This window comes from Sciurus vulgaris, assembly GCF_902686455.1.
Source record: "Sciurus vulgaris genome assembly, chromosome: 6".
Lineage (NCBI taxonomy): Eukaryota > Metazoa > Chordata > Mammalia > Rodentia > Sciuridae > Sciurus > Sciurus vulgaris.
The window spans coordinates 29,536,267-29,555,621 of record NC_136466.1 but is presented as its reverse complement, the minus strand read 5'-3'; the positions used below and the strand labels follow the sequence as shown (position 1 = coordinate 29,555,621).

The window sequence follows — 19,355 nt, the reverse complement described above, 5'->3', positions numbered from 1 at the left end:
GCCGCTTCTTAGGGTCTGGGAAAGTTGTGAGCTGTCTATGGAAGGGGCAGCTGGAGTGGGGAGCAGCAAGGCAGCAGTGCCCCAGGGAGCTGTGGCGAGTTACCTCTGGTTCCTGAAGACCAGAACCAGGGTAGAGGGAGTTTGGGCTGAAATGACACCATCTCTTTGAAAGGAGACCCAGGTGGTCCTCTCCAGGCAGGGGAAGTGGCTTCAGTCTTACAGTTCTGTCCCAACCGTCTTTCTGTGAGTCGTTGCTACCCAGAGCTGGCACACAGGTATTCAATACGTATTCGTTGATTGAAAAAAAAAAAACAACGAGAGTCGCCAAGATAATAAAAGTGGGTGGTGCACTTGGAGCCAGCGTTTGCCTCAGACGAGGTGGCAGCTCAGTTTTAATGGACTAATCTTTATGCCCTTTCAGGCAACGCTGGGAATCTACATTGTAATGGGAAATCGCTTTAAAAATTATTCGTTAAACACTAAGTAAAAATTTCTGAGAAACAGAAGACTCACAAACCGTGTTTGAGGTTTGTTATCACCTGCAGCCTCTACATAAGAGGTAACAGCACCTTTTGAAATTAAAAGTTCAAAACTGTGTTTGCTCCTGAACTTCCTCATGGAATGGAAACCGAGACTCTAACCCCCAGCCCTGGCGGCCACCCAGGAAACCAAAACTGTGACAGGCTTCTAACTAGCATGGCCTAGCTAAATCTACATACATAGTTTCCCTGCTTTTTGTCCCACGGTGCCCCCTCAACTTTTATAAAAGCTTTGCATGCCCCTGAGCACCCTGAAGATGGAGATTTGAGACAGAAAAGGCCTCCTCTATATTCCTGGGGCTGACTTTGAATAAACATGTTTTCCTTCACCAATTTTTGTCTCTCCAACTTTAGTGGAACTGTTAGTAAAGCCCTAGGCCAGAGACTTGACTCTGGGGATCCAACAAATCAGGTCTGACCACTCTCCCCAAACAGCAAACAGAAAAGGTGATGGTAAAAACACGCAGGGAACTTTAATCAGTGAAGCTACACCAGGAAGACAAGGGCACCTGGGTCTTCGGTGCTGTCTTTGAGATTTTATAGAAAGAGAAATGAGGACCAGAGTTAGGGGTACACATAGCTGGAGGCTTTGCACAGCTGCCAAAGCAGGTGATCTTGATCAGGTATGGTCTGTCCATCATTATCTCAGGATTGGTCAGGTGGGGACTTGTCTATGATAAGTAAGTGGCTGTTGCCAGGGGTAGCTTTAACTCTCTTGTGATACAAGAGAGCTATCAATCAGACTTTGAAAGGAGATAGATGCAAAATGGAGGCAGAGATGGCAAGTCTTTAATCCTGTTTTTAATCAATCATTAGACATTTGCAGGCAAAAGTGAAGGAGTATACATCCTTGTTAAAATTCCTCTGTATCTTTTGTCCATTTCTTGATTTTGTTGGCTAATCTGACTTTGCAGGTTTCTTGGTCTGGTGATAAACTAGTCTATACACAATGACTGAAGCATATAAGCAGGAAGCATTAAATGCTTAAGCCTAAAAGTAGAAGTACTGTCAGGCATAATGGACCCTGCCTGTAATCCCAGCAACTCAGGAGGCTGAGGCAGGAAGATTGCAAGTTTGAGGGCAGCCTCAGTAACTTAGCAAGGTCCTCAGCAACTTAACAAGCTTCTGTTCCAAAATAAAAAAAAAAAAATTAAAAGGGTTGGGGATGTACATCAGTGGTAAAGCACCCCTGGGTTCAATCCCTAGTACAAAATAATAAGTAAATAAAAATTAGAAGTACCATTACATATGATAAAGCAGAATACAAAGGGACTCAAAATCAGAAGCTATCCAACTACATAAATCACGTAGGGGGCTCTTTTGTTAACTAGTTCCATGTATATGAACTTCCAAAGAACAACTCTTAACTTCCCTGCTTTATTTACTTTTGGTAGGGCTGGCACAAAGGCATACCCTCAGTTACATTTCAAAAGTTCACTGTCTTCCCTTGAATTGTCCATGTATGACCCTCATATAGCATGTTTACCTTTGACTAGCCTTCCCTGCTGGGTGTTTAAGATCAGTTAGGTGACCCCTATGTTGCCCACAAATTAACTTCTTTCCTTCCTATTGTTAAGGTCAGCCAAGACTCTTCAGGGGTTACTTTAAGAACTTGTGAGGAGCCTCTCCACTCCTTTGTTCTTTTCCTCTACCAGTTCTGTCATCTGTGGCTGCGGGTCAGGGACTTGCTGATCATGTGGCTTCTTTTGGAAGCATTAGGGGCAATGCTTGACCCCCTCCAATGACCCTACTCTTTGCAGAATGTACCCTGGTTGGCCTCCTGTTCTCTAGGGTCCACTTGAGCCCACTGATTGGGAGGTGAGGTGACATACCAGAGTGGAAGGGTCCTCAGAAGGGTCCTGCCATTCCCTGGATTCTGGTTGACTTTAGAGGTCAAGGGCCAAAGCATTGACTATTTTTTTCTTAGCCCTTATATTTTCCTTGACTTTGGTCTCCAAGTCTTGGTTGTTGAATACCCAGAAGGCCAGTTCCCAGTTCCATCAGTCTGGAAGTAGTGTTTTTATTTATTTTTTAAAAATTGTATCAGGGATTGAACCCAGGGGTGCTTAACTACTGAGCCACACCCCAACCCTTTCTTATATTTTATTTTGTGACAGGGTTTTGCTAAGTTCCTTAGGGCCTCGTTAAATTGCTGACACTGGCTTTTAATTCATGATCCTCCTACTTCATCCTCCCAGGCTGCTGGGATTATATGCATGTGCCACGCAGTAGGTTTTAATTTGAACTTTTATAATTTTACAGTTGTACCTTCTATCTCATTGGGAGTTTTAGTATTGGGAGTCAGTGTCATATTCTGTCTGTCCTGTAGGTGATGGCTTATTATCTCTGATTAACTTAGGTTACTCTGTTAGAAGTTGTACTGCTGGCAAAACACTAATGGGCAACAGTTGTGAAGTTTTAAAAGGAAAATATAAAATCAAAATAAAAAGGGCAAAAACATATTCAGTTTGTATAATAGTTCCGAACTATTTCTGAATGTAAATTTTATTTTATTTTATTTTTGGTGGCATTGGGAATTGAATCCATTGAGTTACAGTCCAAGCCCATCTTATTTTTATTTTGAGATAGGGTCTTGCTAAATTGATGAGGTTGGCCTTGAACTTGCAAACCTCTTGCAAGGTTACTTCCAGGTTACTGGGAGGAAACATAAATTTTATGACACTAATGTAGCTTTGACATCTGTTTATTCCCTATAAAAACCAATACATAATTTGTCAACTCAATCATGTACAAAATCTTTTACAAATTCTATTAAAAAAAAACCCCTTTTGCAACCTTTAAATAGCTTTTATAATTTGCCTAAAATCCCTTACTTAATTTTTGCATTATATCTCTTTTTATTTTGGGATCACTGTTTTTACAACTAAAATTTATCCATCGGAACTTCAAATGGGCTTCATTTTAGTCTATTTTTCGGCTATCCTAACATGGAGTAGGTCGAGTCAGCTCAGTTGAGGTTGGCCTTTTGACAAATATTAAAGTGTTTTACATTTGAAGCTAATCTGCATCCCCTTTCTAAATATCATTCTACTTAGGGGCATAAGAAAACAAGGTTCTTATATATTGTTTTCTGAGCATATTTGAATATCAGTTAACATGTTAATATTATGTCTGAAACATGACTCAAACAGAAAGACTAAGAGAGCTCTTAATTTCCTTTCTTTGTGGAAAAAGTGGCAAAAAGTTTCTATGTTCCACATTGCCAACTTTTAAATGAATCAGGTTGCCTTTATCATCTTTCTAAAAATCCATTTAAATTTCCACCCAGTGTAAAGAATAATTATCTCTATATAATTTGTTGACAGTAGGTTACTTGAATCCAATTATAAAATATTAGATGACACAAATAAATCCCCATCTAAATTTGCTATTTTTATATAAGCCTAAAAAAGCCTATCACTACTAACCATTTTAGTTTAGAGGATACCAGCTTAGTAAAGTGCTCTTCTGAACTTTACATTTTAGAAGGCTTATGCCCTTGGAGAACATGAATAAATTTAAAATACAAAGAGGACATTAATTATTAGCATCATAGTTACACACATGTCCTTTATATACTTATTAACTTAGTTTTAACTCTTGAAGCAAAAAAATTCAGAACCCATGGCTTCGTAGGACAACTATAATTGTTAACCTCTATACAGGTTAACAGCAATGACAAAAATTCAAGGCTATTAAACCTCTTATAAGCTAATGAACACAGACTTAGTACCTGATATACAAATGTATCTCATATGTATAATAAAGTGCTTATTCAGTCAAAGCAGATGCAGGCCAAATACAATGGCAGAAATGCCAAAAGTTTCATTGACCTTTTGTATGTTAAGGTCCAGATACAATGTACATTGTATGAAAGAGAGCACTCATTGGTTACCTTGCCTATATCAAACCTATGTAGCTTTAATTATATAAACTTTTGTATATCATTTAGACAAAGTTCAAACATATTTAACTCTCAGATGTAAACATATCTCTAGTCACATATATTTAGGGTGTCAAATATACTATAATAAGTTAAAATAATAGTTGTTTATTTAACCAGAGTTTTGAAGTGTTCATTTCAAAAACTTTAAAATAGGTACTTAAACCCTAATTCTTTTAAGATGAAGTTTCCTTAAGTAATGGAAACTAATAGACACAAGAAATTATCTTGATAAAATACAAAATCTTTATTCTTTAAGACAGCTCTTTGCAAATGTTAATAAGAGCAAATCAATGATTTAAGAAAATCTTGTTGTCTTAAACATAGAGAGTTAGGTGCTGGTATTACGTCAGTATATTAAATTCTGACCTTAGAAATCCTTCACATAATCTTTTATAGTCAATTTAATCACACATACAAATTTCTTGAGATTTATCTTCCATAAATCTTCTGTGACTTACTTGGATATTCTACAACTTGTTTCTATTCTTAGTTTTGTCCCCTTTCTCTTTTTCGTTGAGAAACATTCTCCAAAATACGTCCTCATATTCATAAGGATAATTTCTTTATCCTTCTTGCTGATTCCTTTCTGCCTCTTTTCTTCCTTCCTTAAGGTTATAAATTAAAACAGCCTTTATGACATTTCTGAACTTAGACAAATTACTCCTTTTTATAAAAGACAAAACATGCTTTTTACATAAAATCCTCAGAGGACTGCAGTGTGCGGCCCTGGCTGGGAACGATGGCCTGATGGTCTTGACCATGCTTGATTGTCACACTGGCTTTTCCCCTCCCTAAATATTTCTCATTTTTCCTAAGGACAAAGTCCACCTCCTCAGAGAGTTCTTATCTGACTCAAAAAGGCAATCTATCCCCACTTTGTATTACCTTAACCTGATTTTTTTGTCTTTTGGTAGCATCACTTGATAATATCATTTATCTTCTTGTTCTTATTATTTTTTACTTACTGATTGCTCTTCTCTAAGACTCTAGTTTTAGTGGAGATGTGGGTATGCCTGTGGGGATGGGGACAGGGTCTTTTTCTTGTCCAATTGTTGAATCTATAAGTGAATGAGTAAATAGCTTATCACTGAGAGGTAGTTTCATTATCATTATTATTTTAAATCATCCTCATTATTTTAAATCCTTGTTTGCAAATGAGAAAATTGAGGTCAGAGGGGTTAAGGCTCCTACCCAGGTTCTTACAGCAGTAGGCACCAGGCCCAGGAGGCAAGCTTGGGTCTACCTGACTTGGAGCAGAGCACTCTGAACAAACCTCTGTCCTGTCCCTCCTTCCATGTGTTATGGTCTTGGTTTTTAGTCACTGGGTATGCTGACTTTCAGAAGCTCTTCATGTGGAGATGCCAGGTACGCTAATCTGAAAGGAATGTGCTCACTCACCACACAGTCTTCCAAGGTGGCTGGGAGAATGAAACTTTTACTGCCTGAGCCAATGACCTCTTGTGTGATGATGGAGTGAGTCTGAAACTAAGAGATGGGAATATTCAGGAGTTGGGAAGAAGTGGGTAATGGGGTTGAGGGGACGTGGCAGCTACCAAGATGAAGGAATGATACTGGAAGGAAGTCTGTGCTAATTCCTGGTGATGCTCCAGGGAGTTCCAGTGTTGACATTATAGTCCCCGCCATCCATCAAGGAGCAGGCCCACATGGGCATCTCTCCCACAACCTATGGGATCAGCTGCAGGAGAAACAATGTCAAGTAACGCTTCTGCCATGTAATATTTGGGCAAGTCCTCTTCTTCCTTGGACCGCAAAATGCACTTGTGTGTAATCAAGAGCTTCAGTTAGATGAAGAGAGGAGAGTTTATTATAATGAGAGGATCATTAGGAAAAGTTGGAGCCTAGTTGACAGTAATGTACCAATGACATGTTCTTAAATTTTGGAAAAGTGCCATGATATTTTAATGTTAAAAAGGGAATTGGAAGAGAGTTTTGAACTATTTCCGCAAACTTTTCTATAAATATAAAATTCATTAAAAATAGATTAGTAAGTTTTAATTTTTACTCATGAACTCATTTATCCAACGATAACTTACGTGTCAGGCACTGGGTACCCATCAGTGACTAAAAGTCATGGTTCTACCTCTTGAGAAATGTACAATCTGGTGGTTATTTAGGAGTAACGTTTCTATTGTTTTTATTTAAAGCAAATTTCAACTACTACAGTCCTGTTATATCATTGCTTAGCTGCGTGGCTTCGGCAAAGCTAACCTCACCGCGTGTTTCCTCAGTGCTAAAATAGGGCTAAAACCTAGATGCTTTCATTAAGGTTTTAGCATGCCTTAAAGCATTTATAATAAAGAGACAGTGATTCGTAACATGGATATGAGGAGTTGTTATATATGCAGGGAGGAGGTCATGTATGCGGACAAGGATTTGTAATAAAACAGGGTACGTGGGTCCCTTAAGGTTCCCAGGTGGTGACGGACACAGCCCTGCCCTCGCCCTAGCCCTCGCCCTCATGTTCCCGCCCCCTCCAACCGCTGTCAGTTCCGCTCACCGCGCCCGCTCGGCTCCGCCCCGCCCGCTCGGCTCCGCCCCGCCCCCGCTCTCGGTCTCTCCCCGCCCTAGCGCTCAGCTCCACCCCGCCCCCGCACTGGGTTCCGCCCCTCCCTCGCGCTCAGACCCGCCCCTTCCTCGCGTGAAGCTGTGTTCGGTTCCTCCTCCGGTTCAGCCGCTGCACTTTGGAAAGGGGCGGTTTACAGTCGCGCGCTGGGGGGCGGATCCTTCCTATTCCTGCCCTAATATCTCCGCTGGGCGGGGCAAGACAGGGCAGGGCGAACCTGCTGGTGGCTGAGCTCAGCTTTTGCATAGCAATGCATAGCTTTGCATACCCATTGAGGGCAGGCATTTAAAGGCGCCGCCGCTGCCTGGAGCCTTGTAGTTAACTCCGCGTGAGTCCACCCTTCGCAATGCATCCCTCGATGCGTACTCCGCTCCTGATCTTCCTGGGCTTGCTTCTTGCCGGCCCTGCGGCCCCTGCGCGCATTGGCCTAAACCGCGTGAGTTCCCCCTCCTTTTAGGAGACTGCTTGCAACCTCCCGACCCTATTGGGGGTTGTGCGGGTGGGTGGGATATGGGGCTGTGGTCGCACTGTTTCTTAGTGTTCCTTTTCTGCAGCAGAGCCTCCCAAAGCGACCGAATATGGCACTCTGATCTGTGCAGTGATGGTGTGGCGCTCCATACTCACTCGGTGGGAATAATCTCGTTTCCCGTCTGCACTCCTGCCCTCTCCAAGCGCCTGAGCTGCACAGAATTACAGAATTAAAGCGCTGGTCCAGGCGCAGAGATTTGGCCCTGTTACTCTGCTCCATATCCCCACCCCTATTTCCCGTTTTCCTATGATGAGGCCTGGCTCCTCATGCCTTCTTTGGCCCAAATTCTCTGAATTCTTACCCTGGGGTGGGTGGGTATGGACCCATTCAGGCCAGAAGGTCTACACTTGCCCAGACCTGTGACCTTGCTGCTTCTGGTTGAGAAACCAGGCCTTCCCATCTTCTAAACTTCCCCCTTCACTTCTTATTCACCTCATGCTGCAGACCTCTGGGACAGGGAAGTTCTGTCATTCCGCGAGCTAAATAGTCCAGTTCCATTGCCTCCTTTACTTCACAGCTGTGGACAAGACGTCTCTGGTAGCAAAGGGACCCGGTCAGCTCCGGATCACTTCCTCACACCACTTTGGAGGTTTGTTCCAGAGAGAGGAACAGTATGGTGTAGGGGGAAGTGGATAGGACCCAAAACGAGGAGACCTGGCTCCTGATCCCTCTCTATTCCAATCCATGACTCCTCGAGTCTTGAGTTTTTCGTCTGTAGAGCGTGATGTCTGGATGGTTGTCAGGGAAGGGAACTGCCTTCACTTGGTCTCCCCTGCTCAGAGCAGGAAGACTATTTTGCCTGTTGAATGAAGGTGTGAGAACCGTGTGGCCTTATTTGTCTAGAGGATTTGCACCTGTCCCTGAGTGCAGGTTGAGAAGCTACTGTGGGCTTCAGGGCTGGCTACCCACTGTGGGGTCTGGTAGAGGCTCAGTTTGCCCTACATCTCTGTTCTCCTCTATGCCTTGGCTATGGGTACCATCCCAAACCATAGGGTCTTAGACTGGCAGTTTTAGAGGGCTGTGAGATATCTCAGAGGTCACCCACTTCACTCAGTCCTTTAGGGGCTCACTCAAGATCACACCAGCAAGTGGCACTTTGAGTTCATATCTTCTTATCATTTAATCTTCTCTCTGGGCTCATGTCATTCGGAGCCCTGACCCTGTGATCATGGGCCAGATAAAGGTTGTGGGATGACAAGTCAGTGTTTCAGTCTCTGGAAACCTGGATTCTAGTTCTTCTAGCATTAACCAGTCTTGGTGACTCTGGGCTGTGGTGGATGTTAGATATCAGGGGAGAATGGTTAGCTCTGTGGGGCACATAGTAGGTGCATAATAGATTCTTTAATGCTTATAGTGGTTGTTATTTATTGTAACATACCAGGTGTTGTGCATTGAGCCTTGTGCTTTTTTTTTAATGATACATTTTAAAATCTTAGAATAATTTTAGATTTATAGAAAAGATGCAAAGATAGGATAGAGTTTCAGTATACTCAGTGTTCATTGTTAGCCTCTTATATTATTAGTATGCTTTTGTCCAAACTGTGAAACCAACATAGGTACATTATGATTAACTAAACTCTCGATTTTATTTGGGTTTCACCAGTTTTCTGGTAATGTCTTCTTTCTTTTCCAGAATCTGGTCCAGGGCACCACATGGTGTTGTCATGTCTTGTCACTCTTTTCTGGCCTGTCGTAGTTTCTCAGTCTTTCCTTGTTTTTATCATGAGCTTGAGAGTCTTGATGGGTTGAGCTCTGTGCTTTCTGTATACAAACTTCTTACCCTCACAATAACCCTGTGAGAAGATATAATTACGCCCATTTAATAGCTGAGGAAATTGAACCTTGAGGGAGTAACTTACTGCGGCCTCAGCAGTGAGAGCAGCTGAGGTCTGATTTTAACTTGTGTCTCTGATTTGTACCCACATTTCTGCCTCCAGTGCCAGGCCTTTCCCCTCTTCCCTATGCTGCCTCTTCCCACTTGTTGGTCTAGGATGGGGATGGCAAATACGTGGTGCCCAGCTTGGCCCTGGGTGGGCATGGCTAATCCATCCTATTTGCTTTTCCCAAGAAGCCTGACTGCAGCTGCAGAACCCCTGTGCATAGCTCTAGCTAACCAGGTACCACCACTGGGGAAGTACCTTGTTAAGTCTCCCTCAGGGCCCAGGTAAAGGGAAGGGGCTTTAGGAGAGGGGAGGGGATCTAACTGGGTATTCTGGAAATTTCCCTCAACCCAGAATCAATCCTCAATGTGAATCAGGTTACTTTAGAATTGGGGAAAGCAGCCCCAGAGAAGAGCGAGCCCTCCTACCTATTTCTTCAGCCCAAATATCAACTCCAGGCCCTTTTTCACTTGACAGTGACCTCCCACGTGGTCCCCCCTTTCACGTTGTCTGTTCACAACTCTAAATCAGAGCTTGGTGTTTTTCTTCAGTGTGTTTCATTGCACCATGATCAGTTCGTCCTCCTGATTATAACCTGTGAGGTCCTGTATTAAATGACCCTGCCATCCCTCCAGGCCTTGTAGTGAATGCCTGGTGCAGCTAGGCTTCTTCCTACCTCAGGGCCTTTGCTGCGTTCTGTCTGCACACACATGGCTGACTCCTCATCTTGGAGGTCTAGCTTTTCCCCTCTGTCCTACTTAAGTGGGTCCTTTGTTACTCTCAGTATCACCTTCTGTTCTTTTCCTCTGTGGTCCTCACAGATTGTAGGCTATTTATTTAGATTAGACTATAAGCTCCACAAGGCAGTGCAGGAACCATGTCTGATTGTTTACCAATAATTGACACAGTCCTTAGGGCCTGTAATTGTTGCTCCATAAATATCTGTGGAATGAATATTGAAGGAAACATTTGCTATCACCTATTCTGTCCTGCCTTTCTTAGTCATGGTGGGACCAGTCATTCCAAGGATTAGAAACCCATTCCAAGAAGCTCAAGTAAAGGGGAAGTTTAACAGGTATAGGAGGAACTCATGCCAGGAAGTGGAGGCTGGGATGTCTCATGGCTGTCATTTAGTGAGGCAGCGTGTGTTTTGGCCTGGCGTGGTGTCATGAGCTTTACTTCCATGCTCTCACCCTTGCGCCAGCCTTGAGAGGAAGATAAAAATACCTTCACATAGAAGATGTGGAAATTGAGGCTCCGGGGTTACTGACCTATGGAATCACATGGGAAATGTGGCTGAGCCGTGATTTCAGCCTGGGTCTACTTGACTGGAGCCTTCCTTTGCCATACGTCACTCCAAAGCCATGCCCCTCACTACTTTTGTGCATAGGGTGGTCACTTTATCTTGTTCCCTTGTCCACAGACTGGCAGGACCCTTAGTTCTTATTCCTTCCTCAACTTCAGTTTGGTCACAAGTCACGGGTCTAGATGCTTCAGCCTCAACCCCAACCTCCTGACCCAAGAGCACCAAGCCCCGTGTCCCAGGAGTGATTCAACCTCTTGTGTCCTCATCCTAAAATCAGAATCTCAATCTTGGGTTAGGTGTTTCTTTTCCTCCTCTTCCCCACTTCGGTGCCAGGGACTGAACTGGGTGTCCTCTCTTGTCCAGTCAGTTGTGGGGATGTTGAAGATGGAGGTCAGCTCGGGAGCTTGGGACTGGCAGATTTTCTTCTGACACTCATTGTGGATGGTGTGACTCTCGATAGTCTCTTGCAGGTGGCCTTTAAGGGGCTGGGAAAGGTGTGAGTGGGTGGGAGAGTTTATACAGGGTGGGGGCCTTGAAGATCATGAAGTCCTGTAGGAATGAGGAGTGAGTTGGACAAGATGGTGGTAAAATCAGGAGACCTCCTGGGGGATGTGGAAGCAGAACGAGGGAGGTAACTCTGCAGAGGGAAGGAGGGTGACTCAGGTGGGGGACATGGCATGAGTGATGGGGTAGGAGTAAGAAAGCACGAGCTGGGGTGGGGCCAGTCCGTTCCCTGGGGATTGTTCATTAACAAGGGGCCCACCGGGGATATTTTTATGGGTGTCCTTTTCCTCTTGAGAGTGGGGCTTGGGTGCTGTTGTGTCTCACATGTTTTGTGTTCTCTGTTGTTCCTGGCCCTGGACTGAGCGTGGGGTATGATGTGAATAGGGCCCTGGGTGTGGACTTCAGAGGTGATTGCTCCGGGAGCTTGGTCTGCTGGGATCCCAAGGCTGGCTAGAGAGGAGTGGGCAGCAGGGAGGTGGGCGATCAGAGAAGGCACCTCCAAAGACAGATAAGGTTGGTCATCTATTTTGAAGTTCAAGATCTTTTATATTGTGCCCTATAATGTACAACGTACTATACAAGGACTATATTCTTTTAGTATAGTCCTGCCTATAAAATGGGTAGGACAAATGTAATCGCAAATTTGAGATGGAGAGGTGCAGATAGGCTCTGAGAGGGGAGGTGCCTCATGCAAGCTCACACCATCAGTAGCCTGTTTTGTCAATTCTTCTGACCTGAGATAGTTCCCCCCCCACTTTTTTTTTTCTTGAGTCAAATATTTTATGGGATTCACGTGTGTCATTAAAATGACAAATAGCAATGTCACTCCTTTTTTATCATTTCAAATGTATACATATCACTCAGAGTTTTTCATATCTTGATTCATAAAAACCAACATAATCTGTCAACTTCTCTTTTCTCCTCTTTCCCGTTCTCTTCTTTCTTTGCTACCTGATTGTCCCTAGCCCTCCCAGCTTGGTAGCTTTTCCTGGGATAACTGTGATGAAGGGAAGGACCCTGCTGTCATCAAAAGCCTGATGTTGGAACCTGACCCCATTGTCGTTCCTGGAAATGTGACTGTCAGTGCTGAGGGCAAGACCAGTGTCCCCCTCACTTCCCCTCAGAAGGTGAGTTGGGGCAGGTTGAGGGAGGGAGGTGGCATGGGCGGCCAGCAGAAGCCCTGAGAGGCACGTCATGCTCAGGGAATTGAAGAATTTCAAGTCCTGCATCCCCCGAGCCCCACAGGATCCACAGATCCAGACTCTCACTAAGCTTCGTAAAATCTCGGGTCATAGAATTGCAGGGAATCTCTGCTCTCAGCCCTGAGGAGGGCATGAACGACTGATCCCTGGCACCTGGCAGGGAGCACTCCAGCATTCTCTGGATGTGATGGCCACCTCTGGTTGGCAGTTGGGTTTTGTTGTTGCTGTTAATTCCAAAGTAGTCACATATAAAGTTATACGACCATGTTAGAAACTGCAGATGGTTAAAGCTCAGGAAATAATACCAAGAATCAATAATTCAGGTGGTATTAAGTAAAAAAGCTTCTGCACAGCAAAGGAAACAAGAATGTGAAGAGAAAGTCTCCTGGATAGGACAAAGTCTTTGCTAGCTACTCTTCCAACAGAAGATTACTATCTGTAATATAGATATTAAAAACACCTCAGGAAAATCAACACCAAAATAACCCCAGATAATCCAAATGAACTATGTAGACATTTCTCAAAAGAAGAAATACAATTGGTCAACAGACATATGGATAAATGTTCAACATCTTTAATCATCAGGGAAATACAATTCCAAACTACACTGAGACTTCATTTTACTCCAGATAGAGTTGCAATCATCAAGAATACAAATAATAATTAGTGCTGGTGAGGATGTGGGGAAAAGGAACACTTATACACTGTTGGTGGGACTGTAAATCAGTGTAACCATTAATTAGTATAATTCAATATGAAGTTTCCTCAAAAGACTAGGCCTGAAGCTACCACATGACCCAGTTACACCACTCATCAGTATTTATTAAAAATAATTAAAGTCAGCATCCTATAGTGATACAAGCATACCTACGTTTATAGCAACACAATTAACAATAACCAAATTATGAAGCCATTCTAGGTGTCTGTCAATGGATAAAGAAAATGTAGTTTATATACACAAGGGAGTTTTGTTACTGTTTTTTTTTTTTTTTAATTGAGGAGATGCTCTATCACTAAGCTACATCTCCAGCCTTATTTTTATTTATTTATTTATTTATTTATTTATTTATTTATTTATTTATTTATAGACAGGATCTTGCTAAGTTGCCAAGGCTGGCCTTGAACTTGTGATCCTATTGCTTCAGCCCCTGACCTGCTGGGATTATAGGCGTGTGCCCAGTGCCTGCCTGCCCCTTCTTTTCTATTATTTTACTACTTGTCATAAATTTGGGCCAAGACAATGGATCTTTATCTAGAGCTTTTGAGTGCAGGCCCTTGAAGGAACAAAGAGAGAGGTCATTTCTTTTTTCAAACGGCAGGAAACTTTGACTCAGATGTCAGTACCCATACGCCTCCTTGCAATCATGAGATCCATATACCTCACTGTCAAGGTGGAGAAACAAGGCCACAAGAGAGGAGAGGGCTTGTGAAGGGCCCCAGTAGATATTTGCCAACTTAAGGCTGGACCCACGATTCTGCCATCAGTGTCTCTGTGTCATGAAAGTGCCAGGGAAATTGTGGAATAGAGAGGTTGATGGTACCTTCTCACCCAGCTCTGCTTGCTTCTCTGAGCCCTTTTAGCAAATGGATGAACTGCAAATGAGTCATGGTTTGTAATCTCCAAGTGATAGGCCTGGCTGTGACCTCAGATCTGGCTGTTGACTTAAGTTCAGTAACTTCTACTGCTTGTCTCCAGGACCTGGTTCAGGGTAGGGGAAAGGGGTAAGGGGAACACTGCTCCTTCCGGCTGGTGCAGCCCCATAGGCTGCCAGCTTGGTGGGAGGAGCCCAGGCAGGACTTGCTTCCCCCGTCCCCTCAGCTGGGTGTTCTTGTTGAAGGCTAACTGACTCAAGTGTTTTCATTGGGTACTGGAGAAACAAGGAGTAGGTGTCAGCCAAGGGAGAAGCCAGGCAGCAGGAGACAGGTTTGTCCCATGTCCCTGCCCCACTATACTAGAAATTAAATCCAGAGTCTTGCAAATGCTAGGCAGACATTCTACCACTAAGTGACCATCCATTTTTAAACTTAATTTTATGATTTACATTTTATTTTATTTTGAGACAGGGTCTTACTAAGTTGCCCTGGCTGGCTTTGAACTCGTGATTCCTCTGCCTCAGTCTCCTGAGTAGCTGGGTTATAGGTGTGAGCTGCTATGCCTGGCAGGAGATAGTTTTTGCATTCCAGGCACAATGCTAAGTGCTGGGCAGGTATTGTTCCACTTAGGGAGACCTTGTGAGAGAGACAGGCACTATAAAATACCCCACTTTTGAAAGTGAAGTAATGGGAATTGAGAGAAGTGCAGTAACTCCACCAAAGGCATCATACTAGAAAGTGGGAACACTAAACTTCCAACTCAGGACCTCTTTCTGGTTCTTCCTGGTCAGAGGATTAGGAGTAGCTGATTATAGGCATGAGCTGCCATGCCTGGGCTTGGCAGAGAGGAGAAAGGGCCGGTGGAAGGGCCACTGTTCAACCAGGGGTTTGGATGCGTAATAGCGTAGTCCAGGCCAGCAAGGGAAGAAATTTGAATTTGTCCATACAGGTTACAGGGTGTTCTGACTTGTTCATTCTTTCTGGGCCTGGAGGAGAGGAGCCAACATCCTGATACCTGGAGCAGTTGGAAGGTTTGAGTTGATAGCCTGGGAACCAGCCTGAGTCTAGCAGACTGTGGAGAAATAAGTACCTATCCAGGATTTGTCTCTTAGAAACAAAATTCCCCCAGAAAGCAAGCCCTGGGATTCATAAATTGTTGGAATGTCAAAGTTGAAAGGATTCTGAAAATGTGGCTTCCTGCCATAAACCCACAAAAAGCAGGATGTTTAAGAGCTAACTTCCGGCTGCCTTTTCCTTACCATTCCCCTGGACAGCTTTGGTGGAACATGAAACTGTTTCTAAGGGACCACTCATTTGGCACGAGTGGAACTCATGTACAGTTCATGCTCAGTGTGTGCCAGGTACAGCTGGGCTGACCGTGTTGGAGTCCTGGCCACCTCTGGGTGAGCTCTCTCCTCCATGGTGGGAGCAGCACCATGACGGCCCTGAGATGTGAACACATTCTAGATCTGCTCATCCAGCTTCTCTCTGGTCGCAGAGATCCTTTTGTAGCTTCCCCAACTGAGTCTGGAGAGCCTGCCACTTCTGCAGATAGTTTCATCTGTTGTAACCTGCCTGTAATTAAGACATGATTATTATTTCTAATAATAAAAATGATTTATTTTGGCCCTTGTTCTCTGAGGCTTCAGTGCAGGGTCAGCTAGCTTCATTGTTTCTGGGCCTGTGGTGAGGGAGAATGTCATGACAGGAAAGGGTAATGGAACAAAGCTGCTCACGTCATGGCAGCAGGAAGCGGAAAGACTGTGGTTAAGATCTTAACCAGTCTCAAAGTACTCTCCTTCTAAGTTCCCATTCTGCCTTCTGTGGCTGTACTGAAGAAGAGCCAGTAGGATTCACCTTGGTCACCACCAACTCCAGTCAGTTGCTTGAAGCTGTCTGAAGTCCTGTGTAGAAGAGTTCTGCAGACAAGACAGGCTTCAGAACAAAAGCCAGGAAAGAATGCCGCAGCTAAGCCAATTAGTGCAATTTCAGTGCAAGTGTTAGTTTTAATCAGTGGATAGTGACAACCTCAAGAATTCTAAAATTCAGCTGTGCTCAGCGGCACATGCCTTTAATCCCAGACATTCACGAGGCTCAGGTAGGACAATTGCAAGTTTGAGGATGGTCTCAGCAACTTAGTGAGACTTTGTCTCAAAAAATAAAAAGGGTTGGGGTGTAGCTCAGTGGTAGAGTACCCTTGGGTTCAATTCCCAGTACTGGAAAAAAAATTAACATTCAGTTATTAATTATTAATTGTTATTAATGTCTACCATGGGCACAGGAAAGAGTAATGTGCTGGGTCATGAACCACAATATTGTCATTCTGGGATCAGGCTGTCCGTAAGATCATCCAGCCAGGTATGGCGATGCACACCTGTAATCCCAGCAACTTGGGAGGCCAAGGCAGGAGGATTATAAGCTCAAAGCCAGCTTCAGCAACTTAGCAAGGCCTAAAGCAAATTAGTGAGACCCTGTCCCCAGACAGAATATAAAAATGACTGGGGATGTAGCTCAGTGTTTAAGTACCCCTGGGTTCAATCCCCAGTACCAAAAACACAAGAACAAACAACAACAACAACAACAAAAAAAACACCTAGTTAAATATTCTGTGATTAAAATTTAATGCTGACCTTTAAAGAAGTTGGGGAGCTGGTGTGTTGGGCCCTGCGTTTACAGTTGTAATCCTTTCTCACCAGGTGGAATTAACGGTGGAGAAGGAAGTGGCTGGCTTCTGGGTCAAGATCCCGTGTGTGGAGCAGCTCGGCAGCTGCACCTATGAAGACTTCTGTGATGTGCTTAGCACTCTCATCCCCCCCGGGGAGCCCTGCCCAGAGCCCCTGCACACTTACGGGCTTCCCTGTCACTGTCCCTTCAAGGAAGTATGTACTTAATGAGGTGGTGGGCAGGGGGTGTTACTCCTGTGGCTGGAGCAAAGAGGGGGTTTGGAGACGAGGGTCTTTGCATTCTCCTTCAGATCCGATGCTCTGGGGACATGAAAGAATTGTTTATCTCTGGGTGAAATGGAGGACTTGAACCTGGACGTGACCTCCAGGGTCCTTTTGGTGCTATGTCGATTGCCAAGCTTGCGTGGACCCAGGAGAAGGGGAGAAGGGGAGTTCATGGCAGTCCTAGCGGTGGCTGCAGGAACGAGAGTCCCATCAGGCTCCCCTGACCTGTGCTCCACTCCTTTCCCACAGGGCACCTACTCGCTGCCCAAGAGTGATTTCACAGTGCCCGACCTGGAGCTTCCCAGCTGGCTCAGCACCGGGAACTACCGCATCGAGAGCATCCTGAGCAGTGGTGGGAAGCGTCTGGGCTGCGTCAAGATCTCCGCATCTCTAAAGGGCAAATAAAGTGGCAGGGAGCACAGCAGAATACAGGGTTACGAGGAAGGCCGTTCTCTTCCTCTGTCTTGTATTTGCCAAGGCCCAGTTCTGACTCTCTGCCCATCTTCGAGCCCTTTTCTGTGATGATTCCGCTGCCCTCACTGAATAGCCTTTGTGCCACTTACATTTCAAGCTGGGCCAAGCAGCTCTGAACTAAGGGAGGCCAACTGTGGCAGTTCTTCAGAGCCCGGGTTGTCTCTGGGCTAGCCACATCACTGTCCTCCTCACCCCGATCACTTTTTAAGAGCTTCTTTTATTTCCAAAACATTCAAGGAATGGAAACCCAACATGTTTGGGGACCTTAAGTTCAGACTGACCCAGTCTTGGCCTCCTGAAGTACCTTTTTGACTTTCTCTTTCTTTTTGGTCACTAACTTAAAAGCAGAGTTCAGAGTATTAACATTTTTCATCCTACTCCAAGCCCCTCCTACAGTAAAGGGGGTGAAGTGGTTGATCTTCCTCTGTTCCTCCATTAACTTCTATAATTAATTTTTCATTCTTTTCTAGGTTTGCCTAGTTGACACTGGGGCACGGTGTATCCTGGAGAGGCAGGGTGTATGTGGTTGAGATTCCCTTGCAGGAGTTATTTTAGGAATGCTGCCGGTGTTTACAATTGGTCACCAACCCAGGTGACTTCAGAGCCCAGCAAGAGATATCATTGAGCTAGAAGGAACACTGGAGATGTGCTATTTCCAGGTGCGACCTCCACTTTTCCTTATTGGATGAAGATAATACAAGCCATGGATACAATAAGTAGTCCTTATACTGTACAAAAAATCAATAGCACTGTATGCACTGATACAAGGCAGCTGAGCTCGAGTCTGCAGTTGGAGATATGATGTAATGGAGGATGTAATTCAGTCCAGAGTGGGCAGCTGCAGTCTAGCTGGTTAGTGCCATATAAGAATGTTCTGGGTCCAGAAATGCCAGATAGTCACAATTTTTTTTTTCCTACAGAGGCCAAAAATGCAGATTTTTTATATGAGATTTTACAATTTTTAATATTGGCAACTACTTGTTCTTTTTTATACACTGTACAGGCCAAAATCACCAAATGGACTTGTCTGGGGAAATCTGGCCCTTGGATGGGCCGGTTTGCAACCTCTAAGTGTCAAGACAACTCCACTAGCACCATTTCTCCCTCCATAGGGCCAAATCCATAGCATCTGGCCCCAAGGAGAAGATCTGCCAGTGCTAGAAGAGGTCTAGGTGGCCTCTCAGAGCAGTGACCTGCATGGGTGAGGGGCTGATGCTGCTGAAGAATTGGCCCTGCCAGCAGCTGCCTTGTGCAGCAGAGAACCGACAAAGAAAAGGTGGATTCTAGGTCAGGCTGCCTGGAAATGTTCACTACCCTGCCATGCCGTGATAGCTTTCTGAACCATGGACAGCCCCACATGCCAGGCTTATTTGAAGCCTGCGTTGGCAATAAATCTTTTTTAACTTGATGAGAACTCCTTCTTTGTCTTGACTGTATTCTGCTCTGGTTATATGTGGGGATTTCAGACACTTGTTTGCAGTGGGTTGTTTCTGCTGGAAGGATTTTGCAGTGGTCCAGGTAAGTTGAGTTGAGTTGAGGCATCACAGGGGACTAGTTATCCTGCTGTATTGAGCCCTTGTTATCTCTGCTTTCTCTACTAATCACCACGAAACTTCTTAGGGATGCTGTTTTTCTTTCCCATCACATTGTGACCTCTGCAATCTTTCCCCTGCCCTTGGATCTTGGTCCACATTCTTGAGTGGAATCTCATTGGCTCAGGGAAGATTTCTGTTTGCCATGCTTATGGCTCAAGTGTCTCTTGAGAGTCTCTTGGGGTGAGAAGGTAAAGGTGGCTTCTCAAATCATAAGACAAAGTGAACTTTTTGATGAATGGTGCTCAGCCAACTGAA

The 19,355-nt window shown here is 44.4% G+C and overlaps 1 protein-coding gene across 1 annotated transcript; it reads left to right on the top strand.

The window, feature by feature from the left end:
- The first annotated feature begins 7,191 nt into the window (after positions 1-7,191).
- On the top strand, positions 7,192-18,913 carry GM2A (ganglioside GM2 activator). Its single transcript, XM_079145623.1, has 4 exons — positions 7,192-7,505; positions 12,254-12,415; positions 16,780-16,962; positions 17,281-18,913. The coding sequence occupies exons 1-4, from the start codon at positions 7,416-7,418 to the stop codon at positions 17,434-17,436; spliced, it is 591 nt and encodes a 196-aa protein (XP_079001749.1). The 5' UTR covers positions 7,192-7,415; the 3' UTR covers positions 17,437-18,913.
- The last annotated feature ends 442 nt before the right edge of the window (positions 18,914-19,355 follow it).